The 14,690-nt window shown below is 37.4% G+C and overlaps 1 protein-coding gene and 1 non-coding gene across 2 annotated transcripts; both read right to left on the bottom strand.

The window, feature by feature from the left end:
- Positions 1-3,509: 3,509 nt before the first annotated feature.
- Positions 3,510-3,581, bottom strand: Trnap-cgg (transfer RNA proline (anticodon CGG)). Its single transcript has one exon. It is a non-coding gene; the product is annotated as a tRNA-Pro (tRNA).
- Positions 3,582-10,593: 7,012 nt separating this feature from the next.
- Positions 10,594-11,405, bottom strand: LOC133847411 (peptidoglycan-recognition protein SA). The gene is made up of 2 exons (XM_062282437.1): positions 10,988-11,405; positions 10,594-10,931 (listed from the first exon to the last, which is right to left on the bottom strand). Exons 1-2 carry the CDS (start codon positions 11,290-11,292, stop codon positions 10,628-10,630), a joined length of 609 nt encoding a protein of 202 aa, XP_062138421.1. The 5' UTR covers positions 11,293-11,405; the 3' UTR covers positions 10,594-10,627.
- Positions 11,406-14,690: the final 3,285 nt, after the last annotated feature.

The following is a 14,690-nucleotide window of genomic DNA, read 5'->3' as shown; positions in this document are numbered from 1 at the left end:
CGGTCTCTCCCCTTCCCCTCCCCTTCCTCCCCCTTTGGCGCCCTCACACCTCAATTCATTCATTCATTCATTCCTTGCACTCATGCCCAACAATTACAATAGCTCAATCGGCTGCAGCCTCAATCTTGCCTCTGCCTCTCCCTCCCTCCCCTCACTCAAGCGAATTGCTCTCGAAACTATGCCAAGAATGTTGAGCACCTGTTGGCATCATTTCAGCCAATTGTTGCTGCTGCTGTTGCATTGGCAAACAAGTTGCCAGCAGCAAACAACGTTGTTGTCGACCCTGAAATCAATGCGCACTTTTTGCAAAGTTCTCCGTGCTCTCAGCTCAGCTCAGCTAGCTCTCAATTCTCAGCATGCATAATTCTCAATTCTCGGTTGTCAGTTGAGTTAAAGTTCTCAGGTTGTCGTGTTGTGCTTTGCTTTTGTTTTGTTTATCAGCTCGAAACGTTTGAACGTGTGCTCCAATTGCAGCGGAACTTTAAGATATTGGCCAAGAGAAGACAAGGGAAGACAAGACAAGGGAAGAGAAGAGAAGAGACATGACAAGCGAAGACAAGAGAAGAGCAGCTGTTCGTTTTGGGTCTTGCGTCTTTCTTCGCTCATCCAATTTGCTGCCCACGTGCTGCATCAGAGTTAAACTCCGCAAGTAATTTGACAGTTTAGCGTTTGAAATTGAAATTGTGCTGGGGCGGATGATTTTGTCGGCGCTGCCCACACAACAACTTACAACTTGGCCTGCTCTTCTTCGTCTTCTTCGTCTTTTCAAGCCCCCACGCGATGGTCAGAGTTGAGCCCAAGTCTCGACCTCAGTCTCAGTCGCAGTCGCAGTCGCCGCCTCGTGCCCAACTAATTGGCTCGACAAGTCGTGAAGTCATCCAAGTGATGCAAGTCGCATTCCTCAAGGTGCACAAATCAATTTGGCACTCAAGATAGCGAGAGAGAGAAGACTCCTTGCTTGGCCGATTGATTAGCCACACAAGAATGATGCTAACAGCAGCTGTGCAGCATTTAATTGCAGATAGCATAGAGAGGCGTCTTTGTTCGAAACTTGAAAGGGAAAGAAAAGCAACCGCGAAATCAAGAAGTTGCAGAGACAAAGGCTGATTGTGACTGACAGACAGCGTAATTTCTAGTCGAAGCTCTCCTTTGAGAGGAAAACGTCGCAGCGCCAATCAAATGGAAAACTTCGTGTGCGGCTCAACCGCAGCTGTCATAACGGGCAATCGCAATCGCTAGAAAATTGTCCAGCGAAGCGAGCGAGCGATGGACAAAAGTGGACTTCATTAGACAAGCTTCAACTCGATGGAGATGGAGGCCATTAGCAACACCTTTAGAGCCAGGCTATAAATCAGTCGCAGCCTAACAAGATGCCCAAATAGCGCACTAAAGATACGCAGATACATTTACAGATACAGATACAGATACAACTACAGATAGAGATAGAGATTCGTTGTAGGCGTTTCATGACAATAACTTTGATTCTTGTTTTGGCAGCAAATCAAAAGCCAAACAACTCGCAACTGAGTCGAGATACATTCCGCGCATAAATAAAGCTTCAACACACATACACACACACACACACACACACACACACATAGAAACTGAGTGTAGAAATTCTGGCTTTTGTCTGTTGGCCCCTTTGCGGCTTTTAGCCACGTGCTGTCGGCGTTGTTGTTGTGGCTTTTTTTCGAGACTTTTTTCTTTATGGAAATTAACATTTTTTAATGGGTTTCTTTGCTGCTTATTTATTTTTGTTTTCCCCCCGTGGAATACCCTTTCTTTGGGCATGCCAAACTATATATTTTGAATGTAGTACTTTATGCATATACCAAATATAACTTTTGGTATATTTTTAGTATTTTTTTGGTATATTGATTCGGTCTATTTTGTACTGTTTTGACTGACTATCTCATATATTTTGTACTATGTATTAATATACCAAATATAGACGTCGGTATATTTTTAGTATATTATGGTCTTATAATTTGGTATATTCTAGACTGATTTGGCTGACAATCTGATATATTTTGAATGTAGTACCTTATCAATATACCAAAAATAATCGTCTGGTATATTTGTAGTATTTTTGTGGTATATTAATTTGGTATATTTTTAGATTGCTTCGGCTAACAATCTGCAAAATTTTGTACTCTTCGATATATTTGAAATCTATATACCAAAAACAGTCGTCGGTATATTTTTAGTATTTTTATGGTATATTAATTTGGTATATTTTAAAAAATAATACTACATTTATGGTCTTTCTTCTTACTTGTTATTATTTGAAGAGTGTTTTAAACTCTTCACTAGATTGAAAGGGCATTTGAGCTTCGATACTTCGATTTCGGCTTGCCACACATTAATTGCTCTCGGAATGCCAGCGGACTGCATATCAAAGTCTTTACAGATTGCTACTATATAGTAATATAAACGGGGGTAAGAGTAGAGATAGAGAGAGAGAGCGGGGGAAAGGTGTAACGAACTATTTTCCAGTCTAAAATTCGTTAATCATCAACGTAATTTGGTGGCATGAGTCGGCTAAGTCGGTTGAGTTTAGCTGAGTCGGCATATCGAAAATGCAAAGAAAATCAAGTTTCGGTCTCGGAGTGTTGCGTGCAGCATCGTGGCAAATGAACGTGCAACCTGAACGAACGAAACAATGCAGCAGCAGCATCGAGTGATCTCAAGAGAGGCATTTAACGGATATTATACAAGCAACAGGTGGATGTCGAGCTATTGGGGGCAATAGAAGCAGAGGAGAGAGGAAATTAAGCAAATAGCCAATGGCAACGGAAACTAGCAAAGGAATGTGGCGCCATCTAGTGGCACAACTGAGAACTTTTCCCTGCATCGAGTGAATGTATTTCTCCTTTGCATCGCTTCGATGCGAGTTTGCCACCATTTCAATTAGCTGCGACTTTTTGATTTGTGTGAAATCTTACGCTCAAGAGGGAAGTGAACAGAAGAACATCGCCTCTCTGAGGAGTGGGAGTGGGGGAGGGAAGAAGCGATTGCTCGTATCTCAATCAATCAATCTTCAATTTAAAATCGATTAACAGGCACAAAAACGAAACAAGAATCCGCAATGAAGAATCGCTTTGTCTGCTCCTGCGACCACAAGAAGAGACTAAGAGGGAAGGGAAAGGGAAAGAGGAAGGGAAGTCCATTTCGGTGTCTTAGTTGAGATGTTGTTGAAATTTGAGCGCCCCAAGTGCTGACCGAGCACAAAAATACAAAACACGCAATGCCGCAGATCGTCATCATCATCATCAACGAACAACATGTAATTAGATGAAGGCGCAAAGAGAGATGCCGATGATCAAGTTGTTGCTCCTGCTTTGCTTTGCTTTGCTGTTCCGTTCTGTTCTTTTCTTTTTTACCGTGGGCAGCCAAACGCCCACCGCACAGTGTGGCAAGATGACAAATGGTGTTCCATCGATAGACGATAGCAATCTCTACTATAATTATAGTAAACAAAAAATGAAAAAAGCAAAAAAGTTAAACTCGGGCTCGTCCGGGAGTTGAACCCGGGACCTCTCGCACCCGAAGCGAGAATCATACCCCTAGACCAACGAGCCTTGTTGATCAAGCCTGGCCAACCGAGAAACAAAAGTCGCCGCTCGGATCCCGAATCTATTTATAGCTCACATTGAAGTCCGGGTATTTGCAGCGGTTATCAAACTTGCAGAAAACATTGATCGAGTTCTAAAGTTGCATAAATGTATACACATACATTCCCCTCTCTTTCTCTCTCTCTTCGTTTTTATGTTCTTAGCCAGAAGCCAGCCACTGACCTGAACAGCCACATAATGCGTCTGCTGCTGCGGCTGCTGCAGCATGTTGCATGCAGCATAAGCTAAAGATCTGTTTATTGTTTACACTGGCAACTTTTCGCCCAATTTCTCCGCTTCCTTTACTCTTTTTAATGTCTGTGCAACATAAAAACTGAGTTTGCTGCATCACAACGAAGCACAAATGCTCTAAGAAACTGAAAACGAATAGAAACGAAATTCTGTTTCTACTTTATATGCACAGAGAGAAAAAAATCTAAATTGCAACAAACCTTGATTTAAGACTAAGAAAAATCGCGAAATAAGGTTTTTTGGTTAAATCGAATCTTAAATAAAGTTGTTTATGCTAAATTTGCATTTTAAGTAGAAAAACATTTTATTTTAAGATTAAAATCTTGATTCAATAATGTTTTATTCTAGATTGAAAATTAGATAGAAAATCTTGATTTAAGAATTTTTATTTAGTTCCTATTTTTCAACCTAAAAATCTTATTTTAAGATTGTTCTTTTTTAAGATCGAAAAAATCTTGATTTAAGAAAAAGAAAAGAAAGAACAAACTTGAAATAAGATTTTTAAGAATACGACTTTATGTAGATTCCTTTACTTCTATATTTGTTCATCTATCTATTTCTTATCTATGTAGAAATAAGTAAAATATTAAAAATTCATTGACTACTAACAAATAAATGAGAAATAACTAAAATATTGATGAAAAAATAACTAAATAAAAAAATAAAAAATAAAATAAAGATAATTAAAAAAGTAAGAATAATAAACAAAGCAGAAAAAAACAATGAACAGATATAATTGCGCACATAAAATAACTGAAATATTGATTCCACTTCCAATAATTGAAATATTCGATGCGAGATGAAATTGTTTAGTCGAGCAGCACGCGTTGCATTCCAATCAGATATTTCGATGCTATAATGGCAACAACAACAACGACAACAACAAGATGAACTAAATTCTGTTACAATTTTATTTGAAATTTCATTTGAAACACAAAGCGCAGAGCGAAGAGCGCAGAGCGAAGAGCGCAGAGCGAAGCAAAAGGGGGGCAAAGGGCATTGTTATTGTTATTGCTGTGGCAGATGCAATTGTTTTTGGTGCGAGTTGTTGTTGCTGTTGTTGCTGGTGCTATTTATGCACTTGATGGACCGCCTTCTGCGCCACCTCCACCTCCACCCCTCCTTCTCCCTACCCTCTGCTGCCCTTTGCCTGCTGCGCTCTTGGCTGTTTATCGTGATTTACAGTCCATTTGTGGAGCAGTTTGCTTCTTCTGAAATGAACTGCACAGCATTTGCCTCTTGAATCTGATTCCCTTTCTTCAACTGTTTCAATTGCGGAAAATAGCCGAGTTACGTTCAGAATACTCCCTACGATTCTCAACGATCAAGAATGGAAACAATTCAACACAAAAATAATCGAAAACTGAGTGCATTCAATGCCACAACGAATTCTGAAACTGTTAATCCTCTATTAAACTTTATATGCATAATTTTCTGGCAAAACTATTTGCAGTGGACAAAAAAACATAAGCTGAAGCAATTTTAAAATAAGCAAAGACTATTCTTATATGTAGCATTATATATTCATATGTATGTAGAGCTAAGTGAATTGAAACAATACAAAAAGAAAAATGCTGATAAAATCAAGAATAAAATATGGAATCCAAATTGAACCAAGAAGTTTTATTCTTAAATCAACAACAAAATTCTACAAAAATTCTAGATTTCCCAATCTTGAAATCCCAATCAAGATTATAATCTTGTCTCAAAAATGGAAAATCTTGAACTAAGAAGACAAAATCTTAAATCAAGATTTTAGTCTTTACGATTTTTTCAACCCAAGAATCATATTTCAAGATTTAAAAAAAAATATTAAGTCAAGATTTCCAATCAACTTTTCAATTTAGATTTTATCTCTCAGTGTATTAGTTGTTTTATTTAACTCTTTTTCTAGCTATGCATTGGCTATCTAGCTTTCAGCCTTTATTTATTGTGAATCTTCAAACTTGTTCTAATAGGAACTTCATATGAATCGCTTGTTTTTTAAGAAATACAACTAAATATGTTTTCTTTTACTTTTAAATCTATTCATTACTTTTATAATTCATTACTTTTATTCATTACTTTTATTAATCTTTTACTTTTAAATCTGTTCATTACTTTTATTAATCGTTTACTTTTATATCTATTCATTACTTTTATTATTCTTTACTCTTAAATCTATTTATCTATTTCTTTACTACTTTCTGGGATGCATTTGCTCTTAGCTATTCATTTTGTCCGTGCTCTCTGCTCCAATCTGAGCACATATCCGATCCGTTCATATTTCTAAAGTGTTTCCCATTAGCTACTCCCCCCCGCCCCCAACATTTGTGTTATTCTTTTCCCTCCCTCGCTCCCTTCGCTGTTGTTGTTGTTGTTGCTGAGGTCAACGTCTCTCGTTGAGCGAAGCGAGTCTCACGCAATTTGCGCTGAACAATTGCTGAATTAGCATACGCTTCACTCCCCTCTCCGTTCACCCCTCTCTGCTCCCCTCTGAGCACTCAGAGCTTGCACGCACTTGAAGATTGCTGGAGAAGAGCAACAACAACAACAACAACAATGAGAGCACTTAAATACGCACAGTAGTTAGTTAATAGAGCCAATAATAATTACAACATCAACAACATCAGATCAGAGCATTATCTTCTCCCCCCCTCTCCCAAATTGTCCCTCGATCGCAGACTCAAAACTGAGATCCTCGCGTCGATTGAACTCGATTCAATGCGCATGTGAAAGTTGATGTCGACCAACTTCCACTCTTCCTTCTTCTTCTACTCTACACGGAAAGAAAAAACGTGATAAATCTTGAATCAAGATTGTATTGTATTATATTATATCTTGTATTGTTTGTTAAACATAGAAGTTTTATTCTTAAATCAAAATCGAAAATCTAACAAAATTCTTGATTGCCCAAACTTGAAATTCAATATTACAATTTTCTTTCAAGAATAGAAAAATCTTAAACCAAGATTAAACGTTCTAGATTCATTCTAGATTAAATGTGATTGATATACGATTGATAATGTCCCAAATAGGAAGATGTAACAATCTTAAATAAAGATTAAATTAATTGATTTCTAATTTTAAAAGAAGATAATTCCAACATTAAAAAAAAATAAGAATAAAATATTTTATTTTAAGATCTAAGAGTTCCTTACTCAAGACTTGCAAACTACTTTTAAATATAGATTAAAATCTTCTTGAATCAAGATTTTAGTCTTAAAATAAAATACTTTTCATCTTAAAATGCAAATTTAGCATAAAAATCTAGATTTAAGATTCGTTTCAATCAAAAAATCTTATTTCAAGATTGTTGTTTTAAAGATGGAAAAAATCGTGAATCAATATTTTTTCAATCTAGACTCTTTTCTCTCTGTGTACTTATTTCGGCCAGTTCCACAAACCAGAGACTGAGGCAGAGGCAGAGTTGCAGAGTTGCCGCAAGAGAGTAATTAACAATCTTTGGCGCGGCAGCATTTAACGGCAGTTTCACACTCGTCGAGCTCATCGATTACCCAAGAGAAGCAGACAACCAACGAGGAGAAGGGGGAGATGGAGGAGGAGGAGGAACAGGCTGCCCACAGTTTTGAGTTGCACTCTCGTGTGGCAGGTGAAAATCGATGCTGCGTGCATTTTACGCAATTGGGGACAACAAATTACACGCACCGCAATTTGCGGCAGCGCCAGGCGAGACGCAGATGGGGCAGGGCCACAGCAGCAAGTGGACAGCGCCGCCAAATTGAGGTTATGAGACACTGTCCGTCCTCGCCACTCAACAGTCGACAGTCTTCAGTCTGGATCGATGGATCGCATTGCAGAGCAGAGCAGAGCAGATATTTACCCCAAAACGAGTCCAGCTCGATTATGCAAATGCAATTCACAATCGAGCAACGCATCTAATCGAACAGAGAGAAGCCATATCAAGACGCAGTTCGTCATCAAATGACAAGTTGCATTGCTGACACGCTTAATGAGATACCCTGCAGTCTTTATATTAATTAAGAAATACTTATAAACTAAGAACTTGGCTTTATATTATATATTACATTTCTAAATCCCTCAGATAAAGTCAAGATATACATTAATTACTTTTAATCATTTTTGTATTGATTTCAATTTATTGTAAACGAAAATAAAAATTTAATTCCAAAATTGCAAATATTTTAAAAATGCTTTAAAATTCATATTTCCAAATTATTTTAATCTGAAACCAAATCAAAATCATTTTCTGTTGCATTCATTTGAGAATAACATTAACTATTCATTATTAAACATTTTTCTGATGATCTTAATTTGAAGTTATTTTTATAATTTCAACTTTAGAATTTGGAATTTTATTTTTATGTTTAAAATTTATTATTTATATTGAGCAAAAATTGAATTTTGTGTTTATTGGACATTTAGTTTTTCTTTATTTTACTTAAAGGTACTTATTTTTGAATATATTCTAATGTTTATGTATTCAATTTAATTATTTATATTGATACCAAGTAACAAGTTTAGTTTTGTTTTGATCTTAGATAAAAAAGAATTTAGAAATATGATTTATAAGACCAATTGATTGCATAAAGATTGAAGATCTAACTTCATTATTAGAATAAACATCCTCAAATTGCAGTATGTATGTATGTAAAGTGTTAAGGTTCTAGTCCATCATAGCCACAACTGCTCTAGATTTGGGTTACAGGGTATTTGGCAGCAGCTACTCGAACATGAGAAGTGATCATGAAAATGTTTGACTTTGCTACCAAATGACACAAGACGCTTCGTTGCACGTACAAATGTATCAACAGAAGATGTCAATCTTTTTTATGTTGTTTGTGTTTTTTTTAATGTTCGGATTGTATATCATACAAGGCACAACAACAACATCAACAACAAGAACAACAACATGAGAAACATTGGCACGCAAGTTTGTTGCTGCTGTTTTTGTGCTTTTTGGATTTTTGGCAACAATTGCGATTGCTGTTGCTGTTGCTGTTGTCAAGAGTTGATGACCCCGAAACCCCAAAGAAGACGTCGAAGAAGCCACAGCAGCAGCAGCAGCAGCAACAACAACAACATGGCAAACATCATTACAACAGTTTTGGCAAAACTCAAACTCAAAATGGCCGCAAAATATCATTACGAAAACGAAACGAAACGGGTACAAAAGACCATGAACGAGTTGAGCGTAGAACGAAGTTGTCCAAAAACAGCAACAAGAGATCAATTGGCCGATCAATAACCATAATTAAGTAATGTAGCACAGCATACAGGTATTTATCATATATTATATTTATGTATGTTATGTGCTGCACTTTCCCAACACTCCCAATTGGGTAATTATCAATCTGATTGCGATATGCAATATTTATTCCCTTTTGCGCATATTCCCATTGCCATTTCCCATCCTTATTAAATTTCCCTTTCAGTGTTTTCAGCATTATCCCATGTAACTCACCTTACTGCAATAAAGTTGTTGTTGCGGCTGCTGCTGCTCCAATGCTGTTGTTGTTGTTGTTGCTGTAGTTGTTGGGCAGGCGCAACAGTTGCGGTTGCATGTCGTTAGTTGGCCGGAAGCTTTGGCTTTGATTGGCCACAGGATATCTTATTATGTATGTTGTGTGGCAGGGGGTTAAAAGTTTAAATGTTCCTTCCCCCCTTGCAAATACTGCGCTGATGCTTCTTCTTCTTTCTTACGCAGTTTCACAAACAAACACTTACACACACACACACAAACACGCGCGAGCGAGCGCGAACACTGAGAGAGCGCAGCCAAAGAGCGCGTAAGAGAGAGGCTCAATTTGTATATCGAAGAAGAAATTTGAAGCAAGACTTGAGCTTGGCTTAGCAATGTTAAGGTGACTCTATTTTTCACACGCTTTCACTTGAACATGAAAAAACATAAACAAACTTTACAATTTCGTTACATTCGCTTATTGTTGTCGTAATGTGGCGCAATAGCCCTTGCAGCTTTAACGGTTCATCAACTGTTATAGCAACGTCGCGACGTTTTAAATTCCAAATGGCGGTTGCTGCTGATGTTGCTGTTGTTATTGTTGTTGTTGTCGTTGTAACGGCGCAACGTGCAAAAGTTTGCAAACTCAAACAAAAAAGAAACAAACAAGAACAAACCGATTGAGGGCCACAAATAATAAACGCACAACGTATAAAAACAATGTCAAATTCGCGCCGGCCGCCAAAATGCAAAAGCAAACGCAAACGCAAAAAAAAATAACAAACGAAGAAAACACGCACTCACAACACCACTCGATCCGCTCGACACAAGTGCGATAAAACAACTGTCTCTCATGCCGTGGAACAAGTGGAAAGCGCAAGCTGTTTGTGAGAGTGAGAAAGCGCGAGAGAGCCACAAGTTGCGCTCACCGATAAATAAAAGTGTGGAGCACTAAATACAACACTACTTATCGATAAGTTTGGCGGCAACTCGAGCGCAAGTTCTGTCGTTCAACTCAATCCAAGTGTTGAATTAATATTGGCGTGCAATTATTAATAAAATATATATAAATTTAACTAAAACTTTTAACAGCAAAATATAACAAAATAAATGCAAGCACAGCACAATGCTATCGATTGTTCGTGACGTGATTCGGAGTTGCTTTGCAGCACAATACAATTTGCTGCCGATAGAGCGCGCCACCAACAGTCCATAGAGAGCGCTGCTTGTGTCAAATGGTGCCAGTTGCTGCGATGAAGGGCGTAACTACAACACGAGCGATCGTAAGTGAAACCACGTAAGGCATGACGTAACGTATTGCATGGCGCTTTATTCAAACTTAGGGACGGGGCAACCAATGCGGCCACTCCTGTATCTCGTTGTAGAGCGTCAGACCCGGACTCTGTGTGCTAATCACCTGCGAGGCTCCAATCAGACCATAATCCTCCGACAATTCGCCCTCGGTGACGCCGCAAGCCAAAAGCTTTTTGCATGCTGTCAACGCTGCTTCCGTGGGCAATTTATCCACAAAGTTGCCAATGAAGGCGATGCCAGTGCCATTCGTATTATAGCCATAAGTGTGGGCGCCCCGCACTCCCCAGCCGGTGCCCTCATAGACGACGCCATCGTTGCCAATGAGGAAGCTGCTCAGGATGGAGAAAGTCGTAAGCAAGTGGATTAAGAAGCAGTCACAACTCACTTGTAGGCCACATCATAGTAGTCCAGCTGCGTCTGGTGATAGTGCTGCATATTCTGCAGGATCTCAGCGCACTGCGGGAACGTCGAGCACTCGCTGGTCACCGTATGATGGATGATCACATTCCGAATGGGACGCACTTGATAGTTCAGTCCCAAGGCCAACTTTCCGCCCCATTGACGCTTCAGCTTGATCTCTGGGCACTCGGGTTTCGTCGCCTTCTTGCGGCCACGCGCCGAAACGCCGGACACCAAGACGACGGCGACGATGGCGAGGAGAAGGAGGAGCAACGTGGATAAGCGCAGCATTCTCGCGGGGATTGTTCGGTGATCTTCGATCTCTATACGTTGTGCTCCGGGTGAGAACTGGCTGTGAATTAATCGCAGATGCTTTGTTTCGCTTCGTTCCGTTCTGTTCTGTTCTGTTCTTATCGCATCGCTGCCAATTTATACTTCGCTGTCGTCGCAAGTGACGCAATTGTTGCCAAAGAGCCGAGCTGCGATAGCAAGAGGGAGTGACCGAGGGGGAGGAAGTGAGGGAACTGCGGTGTCAAACAAGTTCCAATCTCGGCTGCTCTGTTCTGTTTCTGGGTATCACGATTGCATCGATCAATCTGCAACATACAGAGTACAAAAGTAACGAATTCAAATTTCAATCAATTTTCACGATTTATGAAGTACAAATTTAATAATAACAAGAAAGAAAACTACACATTGTAATTAAAAGCTACAAAGTGCGGTATTCATATTAAAATGTGCCAAATTAATATACCTCAAAAATACTAAAATATACCAACTATATTTGGTATATTGATATAGTACTAGATTTAAAATGTGCCACAAAGTAAAAATTCTAGATTATCTAACAAATCAGTCCGAAAGAATACCAAATTAATATACCGCAAAAGTACTAAAAATATACCGCATGGTATATTTGGTATATTGATATAGTACTACATTCAAAGTACACCATAGAGAACAAAACATACCAGATTGTCAACTAAATAGTCTAAAAATATACCAAAATAATATACTGCAAAAATACTAAAATAAAAATAGTAAGACATCTTGATATAGTAATACATTCAAAATATACCATAGTCTGTAAAGTATACTAGAATGTCTGACAAATCAGTCCAAAAATAGATCAAATTAATTTAACACAAAATACTAAAATATACCAAGGGCCATAATTGGTATATTAATATAATACTACATACATACAAAAGTAGTTCAAAAATAACTTCTACAATTATGAATATATAATAGTAAAATAACCTTTTTTAATATATAGTATATTTTTAATATATAGTATTTTTTTAATATAAAGTATTTTTTGAATATATAGTATTTTTCTCTCAGTGCAGTTTTAATTAGCTACCCATACAACCAACATTTAATCAATTCAAGAATATTCACTGAGCTGAGCAGAGATTAGATTGCCATTAGACCTGCGATTGCAGGGTATTCAATTGTCGGTGCTGCTCACAGTTGATATATATTTATTTCATAATTATTTTCGCCGCTTTGTTTGCATTATTTGCATTTGCCGGGAGTCCCAATCCAACGCGGAGCGATAACTCATCTGATTCGGATTCTTCTCGCCTCTCGCCAATCAAATCTCAACTTGAATCATCACTTTGAATCACACACTAAAGTCTTCAATAGTATTAACTGGTTATCTGATTAACGTCGATTTTCGCTAGTAGAAGTCTCATTAGTATTTCCGATCGTTAAAATCTGGAATGTAAAATCCATTCCGGATTATTACTGAAACTACTTTTCACTGTAATCAATTCTTCAGTCTATATTAAATTGCACAGATTAATTTGATTAATTAACAGAGCATTTCAAAAGTCGATGTTGCTTTCTTCTCAGAAATGAAGAAATCCGAATCTCACGAGTGTAAAACAATTCATTGAGGAAGCAGTTGATTGACAACCAATTAAGCACTCGTAACCGAAAAACAAGTTGTTATTTCATTGTGTATTCAAAATATATGTGAAATTATAACTCAATAAATGTATTTTTAAATTGTGTTTTTATAATGCGCAAGCAACATTTACAAACATTATTTTGACAAAGTTAATATAAATTGCAATAATTTGCATTTAATTTCAAGATTAATCTTCTTTATCAATATCAATCAAAATATACCAACTTAATATGCAGCCAAAACAATACTAAAATATACCAAGGGCTATAATTGGTATATTGATACAATACTTCATTCAAATTATACTATAAAATGCAAAATATAACAAATTGTGAGCCCAAGCAACTAAGACCCGCAATAAGTAGGCAAAAGTATTTCCTAAATAAATTCTAAATAATTTTAAATTAAATTATTAAAAGTACTAATACTAAATTAATTTAATTTTAAATATAACAGAAAAAATTATTTTGTCAATTTATGTGCAAAACCTTTAGCTTTATACTTGCGCTATAAAAATTGATTATAAGCTACAATTAATAATAGATAAATAATGTTAATGAAGAATATAAATAGTGAATAATATACATAAGATATAATAATAATATTTAAATAATAACCTAACGAATTTGTTTTCCACAAATAATAATAAGTAAGCAAACAATTGAAATAATAATTAAAGGGTTAAATTATTATTTCATAAGCTCTTCTTTATAAATTTGTTTCTAATAATATCAGGAAAGCGAAATATATGTATGTAAGTACCTTTATATTTTATTTTCTGTTCCACTGTTGGACACTCCAATTGTCCGCCATTGCAAGAAGATCTCTCAGAGCGAGAGAGAGAGAGAGAGAGAGAGAGATAGAAAGGGGGGGAGATATCTCCAAATTGAGTGCGACCTCCAATGGGGTCTCTCCGTAGTCCTTGGCAACCATGCGTGCTCGCTGTTCGCTGAGAGAATCGAATCCTGCGCAACACCTGTGCAAGAGACAGACAGAGAGACAGAGAGAGAGAAACAGATAGAGTGGATATATAGTATAGTACTCGATATAAGACATACAGGGTGCTTGGGTGTTCGATTAGACGCTTCAATGGCGTTCGCTCCGTTGACAACTCGACAAATTGGCAATGGACTAAAACGCCAGCAGACACCGGGCTCTGGGCAGGTGGCCAGGAGAAAGAGAAAGAGAGAGAGTGAGAGAGAGACGTACAGAGAGAGTAGGAGAAGGCGAACAGAAGAGAAGGGCACATGTTCGATTATGGACAAAATGCGACCGAGCAGAACCAGAGAGAACCGCTAGCTGAAGCTTACAAGCAGGTTGGAGAGGAGTCTGCTCGACTTGAAGATACTCACAAATGAAATGGAAATGCGAAGTAGTTAAGTGTGACCAAAGAAAACTATAAATGTGTCTCAATATTATCGAAGTAAAAGTTAACAAGTTTTAAGATTGCTGCAGAGTCTGCTCGACTTGCAAATTGCTTGCTATTGCCAAGTGTGACCAAAACAAGCAAAAATTATTTTAGAAGTATTTTCTATAATATTATATTTAAAATTAACAAGTTATAAGGTTACAAGAGAGTCTGCTCGACCCAGAGATACTCACAAATTAAATGGAAATTCGCAGTAGTTAAGTGTGAACAAAGAAAACTATAAATGCTTCTTAATATTACCGAATTAAAAGTCTGCTCGACTTGCAAATAACCGTTTAACATTCAGTGTGACCAGATAGAGCTGCACTGTATATTTAAAATCAACAAGGAAGTTTGCTCGAC

Source organism: Drosophila sulfurigaster, chromosome X (genome assembly GCF_023558435.1).
Source record: "Drosophila sulfurigaster albostrigata strain 15112-1811.04 chromosome X, ASM2355843v2, whole genome shotgun sequence".
In the NCBI taxonomy this organism is placed as follows: Eukaryota; Metazoa; Arthropoda; class Insecta; order Diptera; family Drosophilidae; genus Drosophila; species Drosophila sulfurigaster.
Note: the sequence above shows the minus strand (reverse complement) of the source record. Positions and strands in the feature narration are given on the sequence as shown.

Excerpts from the sequence above, each read along its gene's own strand:
- LOC133847411 (XM_062282437.1), bottom strand. The coding sequence starts at position 11,292 with ATGCTGCGCTTATCCACGTTGCTCCTCCTTCTCCTCGCCATCGTCGCC. Across the intron at positions 10,932-10,987 it reads TACTATGATGTGGCCTACAA|CTTCCTCATTGGCAACGATG; the intron begins GTGAGTTGTGAC and ends CATCCTGAGCAG.